We start from the raw sequence: 8,678 nt of genomic DNA, 5'->3' as shown, positions 1-8,678 counted from the left end.
GGGGGGGGGTGTCACATCTCACATCTCATCCCTGCACAAACACAGATACAACCTCACGACTGCAGAGATACATAAAGTCATTATGTTTTTAATGGAGTCTGGTTCCTGCAGAAACGCAAAGGGAAGCTTGAGCAGGTGACCGGGCCCGTGTCACGAGCCCGGGAGCTGGGCAGGCTGTGTTGTGTAACGGAGGCTAGAGCTGGTTGTGAAAGAGTTAAAAATAAGAATGGGGAAAATGCAGTTTAATAAACAAGAGGTGAAATTCACGAGATGTGCAGATGATGTTTTATTGACTGATGGAGGCTCGTTCCTCTGCAGCTGCAGCTTCAGCTCTCATGCTTCCAGGATAAAAATATCCCGGGACACTGGATCCGGCTGTTTACCGGCTGAAGCCCAAGTCCAGAGTCCTGAACCCTGACGCAGCCGCAGATCTGATCCACAAAAACCTCCAAAACCACAAAGATCATCCTCACATCTACAGATGCAAACTTTTATTCACATGTTCATCCTGCTTATTGAGCGCGATTCATGGTTGACTCACATGTTACTGTAACAGTCACTTCACGATCAGATCCTGCGGAACTCTGTCTGCAGACTAAAACCGAAAACCAGGCCTCAGACGCCCCCCAGCGGCCCCGCCGTGACACTGCAGAAGTGAAACCAGCAGGACATGTTGGAACAGGCTTAGATCAGGACTCTCTGCAAAACTGGTTTCCAAACTAGGGACACTAGTAGAGAGGGAGGGGGTCCTGGACAAGCTGAGGGTCCCTGGGAAGGTTTCAGGGGTCATTAAGAGGGTGTTGAGTGTGTTGAAGGGGTTTTTGTGAGTGAGTTTTGGGGAGTCCTGTAGGTTTTTGAAAAAGGTTTCATGAGTCATTAAGGGGTTTTGGAATCACTTCAGGGGGTTTTAAAGTGTGTGTGAGGTTTCAGGGAGACTTTAAGGGGCTCTGAGGGGTTTGCACATATGAAACTGAAAACAGAGAGTGTTACAGTTCAGTGTGTCACAGACATCTGCACAGTTTGAAATACAGTTTACATAGATTTAGTTTAAATTTATTAGTTGTTATATTATTAATATTGAAAAAACCTTGCATGCATGAAAAACACCGTAATCTGCTCCCTCACCTCTAACGTCATGTTCCCTTAAACCTCTGGATTTTGTTTTTCTTTAACTTTGGGACTTTAACTTAAGCCTTCAGCTAATTAATGAAACCCGATGTGAGACTGATTTTTCCCTTAGCACGAGGAGACAGAGAGAAACAGTACTTTAATGATATTTTATATTACAATTGTTGGTTTGGTTTCATGAATTCATGTTCACAGAGAATACATCGGGATCCCTCCGCTGCTGGTGGAGTCCATGTGTCTGTGATCCTGCAGCGCCGCCTGCTGGTCACATCACCACATACAGCAGGATTAACCCCTCTGCACGTGTAACACTTAGTTCATCATATATGGTTTAAGTTTTCATTTAATTTTTTATTTTGATATTTCATAATGTTTTATTTAACCATCATTAAACTTGTTTTTCAATTTTAACTTGTGAATTTGTTTTTTTTTAATTCATTTCCTGTTTGATGTATATGATGTGTTTATGTGTGTGTGATCAGAAATATTCTACAGTTCTGCATGGGTTAAAAACAAAACACAAACACGCAAACAAAACTCATGTGACACGTTATAGAATTAAAGATTAAATGGCAGCCACACAAGTACTGTAAAGTTAAAGGAACATTTCAGGTGTAACATTAACATGTAATGAAGTTTTCAGGTGTAAAAAATTAAATTCTAAGAGGCTTTAAAGTTTAGAATAAAAGTTTAAGTTGCTTTGGTCATAAAACTTTAGTTTAACTGGTTTTGGAATGAATAAAATTAGTTTGTTGTTCCATTTAGATACAATAAACTTTTCAAATGAGTCCAGTTTTTAATATATTACTATAAAACATTGACTTTTGGAAACTGGATCTTATTTCTGAATATTGCAAATTTCTAAATAAAACCCCATTTCTCCGTTGAAAGATTTATTTCAGCTTTTTTGTTGTTAAAGCAGAAGAAAATCTGAGCCCCTTTAATTTGATTAATTTAATCACACAAGTCAATTTAATGAACTTTTCTTTAACAAGTCTTTTAACATCGTAAACACATCATTATTATTAACTCTATAAAGAGAATAAATCTTGATGTTCACTCACATGCAGAGTGACCTGAGTTTAATGGAGGAATAAAACCAGGTGTTTCAGGGCTGAATGATTATTGATGAGAAGTTAATCAGGCTCATTAGCAGCCAATCACAACTGTTATTAATGAGAAGTGTGAAGTGGTGATTGGATATAAACTGATCACATGACCTAAGACAGCTTTGAGGAAATTAATCATTGATCCTTATCTATACCTCTCTGGGCTTTCAATGTGAAAATACTGATCACATGCTGTCATTGATGAAGTGTTGATGGCTTCACTGATGATTGATCGGAGGATTATTGGTCGGTGATTCATTAACGTTCAGCATCATCAGAGTTTAAAGAACAGAAACTCTGCAGTCAGTGAATTTAAATGATTCTGGTCTTTAATGATATTAAAAGAACTGTGTTTAGTTTAAGAAGATTTAAATCTGAGGAGTTTTATTAGGCTCTGTGCGCAGGATAAACTTTAAACAAACAAACACACGTTGAAGTTGAAGTGTTAATGGAATGAAGATTCTTGAGAGTAATCAGAGAAAACAATCTAGTTATCTAGTTTAAGAAATTTTAAGAATGTAAAATCCAAGTTTAGGGAGGTTAAGGTGTGAAATTCAAACTTAACAGCTTTTTTAAATTGTACATTTTTAAAGTTTAAATTAAAGTGTAAATGGCAGTCTTATAATTAGTGTAAAGTTAAAGGAACATGTCAGGCATAACATTAACCTATAATGACTTTTTCAGGTGTAAAAAATTCTAAGAGGCTTTAAAGTTTAAAATAAAAGTTTGTGCTGCGTTTTAGTCATAAAACTTAACTGTTTTTTTGAGACACAAAATAAAAGTTTCATTTAATTTGAAAATAATAAAATTTAAGTTTTAAACACTTTCAGTATGTAATATTAATGTTTAAGGCATTCTAAGATAATGTTAAATTTAAGATTAATTTCTCAAGTGTATTTTCTCTTTATTGTAAATTTACTGCAGAAAATCTCTGAACTGTAATGTCACCAATACACAGAATCCACAAATTAGCTAATTACACCTTTAATTTTACAATACACACATCCACTGTTAGTGTGTGTGTCTGGAGTGTGTGTGTGTGTCTGCAGTGTGTGTGTGTGTCTGCAGTGTGTGCTCTCCTGCTGCTTTACACTCCAGTGTCTTCAGTCTGCAGGTTTTCCTGTTTCCACCTCACACTTCCTTCCCTCCGTAGTTTTTCCTCCACAGTCTGGTTCATGTGGAGGTTTGATAAACTCTGAATCCACAGCTCGGCTCTGTTTGTTCTGCAGATCTCCATCAGCTTCATCCTGCTGCTTCATTAACAGTTGACACACTCAGCTAATGAATGGGAAATCATTTACATTTTCATCAGCTTCTCCCTCAGTTTGTTTTTTTATTGTCAAACATAAACTTAGATTTTTGTTCTTCACTCGATACAGACATTAATTAGACCTAAGTAATTTTGAATGAGACTTTCTTCTTTTTTGGAAACTTTAAAAGAATGAACAGAAGAGGATGATGAATATGCTGAAGGATCAGACCTCACATCAGTGGATGAAACTCACTACTGCTGTTTCACATGTTTTTCCCTTCAGGCAGATTTTTTTCTCATATAAAATGCTTTATATAAAACATTAAAGACATTAAAACAAGAAACACGGTGCAATATAAAAAAACACATGAAGATATATATTCTGATAACATCATTATTTATTTAGTTTTAATTGATCTTTCAGACCAGGTGAAGTGAAACCAGACTGTTGGACTTCTGTTCCCCTGATATAAAATATATGTGGTTATGTGATATATGTGATTGTTAGGACAGTAAAGTGAAAGAAATAAGAATATGATGGGACTCTGTCAAAACCGAACTGCTGTAGTTCATATTTAGTTTTATCAAAAGACCATATCATTCCATCAGGGAAAACCGGTGAGGCTGCCAGTTAATATATTCGAATGTCTTGTTTTGTTGAGTTTAGATAGATAGATAGATAGATAGATAGATAGATAGATAGATAGATAGATAGATAGATAGATACTTTATTTATCCCCTAGGGAAGATTCATGTATCCATTAGCTCATTGTTGATAATAATAATATAATAATATGAACAGTTAATAATAGAAAAACAATAATAATTAGATTAGTCCACTTCCTTTGGCTGAGGTGTTGTATAGCCTGATGGCAGTGGGAACAAAGGATCTCCTGAACCTCTCTGTTCTGCAGCGCAGTGAGATGAGACATTTGCTTATGATCATAGAAAACCAGCAAATATTCACAGGGACTTCAATGATTAATCAGTTATCAAAACTGTTTCCAATTCATTTTCTTTCAGTTGATTAATCAGTTCATGAACTAATCATTTCAGCTTTAGACTGCTGGTTAGTTTCTAGGTGAAATAGTGAAACTGAGGTGGGGGTCAACAACAACTGTTTGCTGCATGGCCCCTCAGGAGGTTGATGCTTCACATCTGTTAAGCTTCTGTCGCTCTGGTCAGTGAATTAATTAATTTGATGATTTCTTTGTTAGTATACAGACAACATGACATTATCCAGGTTCATGTGACTCAATATAAGTGAGACACATTATATCAATAAATGTCTGAACAAGGTCTATAAGAAAAACTAGAATCAGCTCCTCAAGTCACAGTAAACATGGTCACAGTCTCTCCTTCCTGAGTTACAGTGTTCAATAATGACCAAGTGTCTCTGCAGAACATGATAATGTCACTGTGAAGTTGACCTTTGACCTTTTGGATATAATATGTCATCACTTAATCATTTTATCCTTATAGATATTTGTGTTAAATTTTGTCATAATTAGTGAATGGCCAAAAACGTGTTTTGTGAGGTCACAGTGACCTTTGACCTTTGACCACCAAATCCTTGAGTTCAAATTAATATTTGTAACCAAATCTGAAGAAAATTCCTGGAACCCCAAAAACATAATGCCTCCAGCACAAATGAACTAAACAATAATACACATCAAAATAAAAATCAAAGAGGGTGTTGTTAGAGGTTATAGGTCATTTAAAAAAATGTTTTTATGGTCTAAAAACACATTTTAAAAAAACAGAAACCTATTGTTCTTAAACTTTATAAACCTTTGTAAATAAAAGCAGGACGTTTATAATTAATTCTGTTAATTCTGTCACAAATAATGTCGTTTATACTGAAAGGTGAATGACAACGACAATGACAATTTATTTTGAAAGGTCTAACCGGCAGCTTCTCTCCTAATATCAGGTAAACTTGACACAGGTGTTGTCGGTTGTCAGTTATGGCGGTTAAACTTTTACCTGTGTGAAATGATCGTTTATTTAACTGATGACAGCCATGACGGAACCGACAGAAAACGGCGTTACTGACAGAGCCGTGGAGCCGGTACGTTATAACTATTCTCTAATTTGTGGTCACGAAGAAAACCGATTACTAACGGGAAACGATTGTTAGCCTCGTAACTCAACTACCGTAGCTAGCTACAAACTTATAGGCTAATTAACACAAAGAAACGGAGCAGCCGGTTTGTCTGACGTTACCGAGGTTAGTTGGTAATAGTAGGTTTAGGTTAGCTTCTTCGTGGCAAACGATGGCAAATTGTAAATCTTCTCTCCTGCAGGTGGAGTCCGAACCGGCGGCTGTTAAAGACGAAACTTCACTCGTGGAAACTTTTGAAAACACCTTGGAACTATCACAGGTTCGTTTTTCCTTTTTTTTCTTTCAAGAAAGCACTTTCAACCAAACTCTATTCAAAATTCTGGCAATTTAAAATCGACATCGTTATTAAACATTGCTCGTACGTGATAGACAATGACCAAAGGCTGTTATCAGAGATTCATTCAGACTTTTATATATCATTGTTTTGCAGCAAATAGAACAGAAATTACGCTGGTTTTTCTATAATTTTACAGAGTTGTCATGGGCAACAGCAGAACAGTGTCAACGTTCTAAATGTCGAGAGAACATTCGACCAAATTCCATTCAAAAATATGGCAATTTTAAAACAACGCACTGTTAAGAACTGTCATCTAATAATAATAATAATAATAATAATACATTTTATTTAAAGGCGCCTTTCTTGGCACTCAAGGACACCGTACACAGTGTTAGAAATAACTAAAGGTCGTTATCACAACCTCAGCTTCTGCTGCAAATATAACACAAGTAACTAACTCCAACTTTCGTTCAGCTACAGAAATATGGATATAATTATTCACCTGTGTAACTGTAATTTCTCCGGGCTGTCAATTGGCAGATAAAACGGTAATTTCCGTCAAGATAGAACTTTCAACTAAACTCAAAATGCCAAAAAAAATCGGCATCATTTTTACACATTGCCCATACGTGATGACCAAAGGCTGGTGTCAGAGGTTAATTTAGGGTTTTGCATGTTATTGTTTTGCTGCTAATAGAACAGAATATCGCTGGTTTAGCTGTACCAGACTCCATTCAAAATTATGGAAATTTATAAACGGTACATTGGTGTTAAAAACACTCAGCTGCCTAAAATAACCATAAACTATATTTTGTTGCAAATATAACAGAAGTGACTAATAACTAAACATGTTACTACTATGATTCCTGGTGTGTCAGGTGTCACCAGTAAAATGTTAAATTGTCAGTTCTACATGGGAAGAGAAAACAGTCCACAAAACTTCATTCAAGATTCTGGAAATTTAAAATTGCCATACTTCAAATTTACCACCCATATATGATAGGAAATAACCTAAGATTAATAACAAATCAGTTCAGAATGCTGAACAGTTTTGCATGTAGAAGATTCAATAATCATCAATTCAGCACAGACTATCTTAAAAAATGCAGTGTGGTGAGTTTTAATTCACAGGTTCAGCAGTTTCTAAAGCTCAAAATGATCATATAAGTTATGCATGATGAACTTCAATAATGTTACAGACGGGTAAATTTGCACTCACAAGCAGGAAAGCACAAACTTGGTGTCTGGTGGATCTTGTTTTTGCACTTAAATACATATTGGATATGGTGATCATTTTCAGTGTTTCTTGGTCTGTGCAGGATGTGAAGCTGACAGAGGAAAAGGGCAGCAGAGAGAAGCTGGAGCAGGAAGACGGACAGACAATCTGTCTACCTGCAGCTGAAACCTTCACCTCTGAGTCAAAGGTAACGACTCCACAGATGGGTCAGGACAGGTCAGGTTTATAGAACCAGTTTTAAAATGAAGAACTGGAGTAACCTGCTGGACTGAAACCAGGACCATAGTTTCTTCCATGTTTTTTCATTTGACAACTTTTACTTCTATTCATGAATATAAACAGGTCAGACTGAAAATTATGTATTACATGATATATTTAAAAAATAGTTATGGTATCTGTAATTAAACTCATTGTATTGTTACTAGTATCAAAAAATTCAAATAACACCTAACACCCAATTAAACCCGGTCATATCAACTGACTGATGGCTTGAGGTGAGAGACACATGATATACTTTGCCCAATCAGTGTAGCCATATAGTAGGTAATCATTCTATTGGTTTGTGAATGCAGTGTGGATCCATGTACGTAGAGTAGACTCAGTACAGTAAAATGTCACAATTGTCATAAAGATTGATCATGAATTAACATCATCAGCTGCTAATCTACTCATTAAAGAAGCTGTGAACCAAACTGTTAGGTCATCTCTGACTGGTTGTGTCTATCAGTGGGAGGTTGGAGCTCCCTGTCAGGCTGTGTGGTCAGAGGACGGGCTGGTCTACCCGGCAACCGTGGTGTCTCTGGACGCAGAGCGCTGTAGAGTTCATTTCAACAGCTATGGCAATGAGGAGGACGTGGAACTGAGCGCACTCCAGAGACTGAGAGCAGCCCCGTGCACGCAGAGACAGAGCGCCCAGGTAACAACCACCTCACATCAGATGGGAAAATGTTTAATCTCTGGGAATTCATGGTCAGCGACCTGAGTCAATAAATGAAATGAGAAATACAATCATTGTTCCAACTTTAACTGAAAAGTGATTTTTAAGCTATAGATTCAGAAATGTTTTGCATTACGATTAGCAATTTCTTAAAGAAGGCAATTAAAAATATAATAAGGACTTTATAAATGACTTTTCTGATTTCTTGGCTGAAATTTTGCCCAAATATGACCGGGTCGTAATTGTCGGGGATTTAAATATCCATGTATGTTGTCCTAATAAGCAGTTAGCTAAAGACTTCTTAGGTCTCATTGATTCTTTTTGCAGTCTGTGACTGGTCCCACACAGGAACACGGGCACACACTTGATCTTGTTTTATAATGTGGTTTGTCCGCTCCTGCTCGGCGCTGTCACATGTTTAACCCTTCCACTGCTGTTCAGTTCTCAGCTGCTTTCAATAATAACTTTGAAATGAATTAGTACTATTAACTCTATTCTTATTGTCCCTCTCTCTGGAAGCCTCCTCTGAAGTTTGTGAACATTTTCTCCACTTTTTTGTTGATAAGGTCACGACCACTAGAACTCTCACCTCACCTCTTCCCCCTGCTCTGCC

General features: G+C 36.8%; 1 protein-coding gene across 1 annotated transcript in view; it reads left to right on the top strand.

Annotated features, from left to right (window-relative positions):
- Window positions 1-5,448: 5,448 nt before the first annotated feature.
- LOC111671683 (uncharacterized) overlaps window positions 5,449-8,678 on the top strand; it is a 6,293-nt gene continuing 3,063 nt past the window's right edge. The window contains exons 1-4 of the mRNA XM_087180022.1: window positions 5,449-5,560; window positions 5,796-5,873; window positions 7,211-7,315; window positions 7,856-8,044. Of these exons, the coding sequence (XP_087036148.1) occupies window positions 5,504-5,560; window positions 5,796-5,873; window positions 7,211-7,315; window positions 7,856-8,044 (429 nt within the window). The 5' untranslated portion in view covers window positions 5,449-5,503. The remainder of the gene's footprint in view (window positions 5,561-5,795; window positions 5,874-7,210; window positions 7,316-7,855; window positions 8,045-8,678) is intronic.

The sequence above is a fragment of the Seriola lalandi genome, unplaced genomic scaffold, assembly GCF_002814215.2.
Source record: "Seriola lalandi dorsalis isolate HSWRI2012SDOR001 ecotype SW California unplaced genomic scaffold, Sedor1 jcf7180002054885, whole genome shotgun sequence".
NCBI classification, from domain to species: Eukaryota; Metazoa; Chordata; class Actinopteri; order Carangiformes; family Carangidae; genus Seriola; species Seriola lalandi.
The sequence above is the reverse complement of the archived record's forward strand: the minus strand, read 5'-3'. Positions and strand labels throughout refer to the sequence as shown.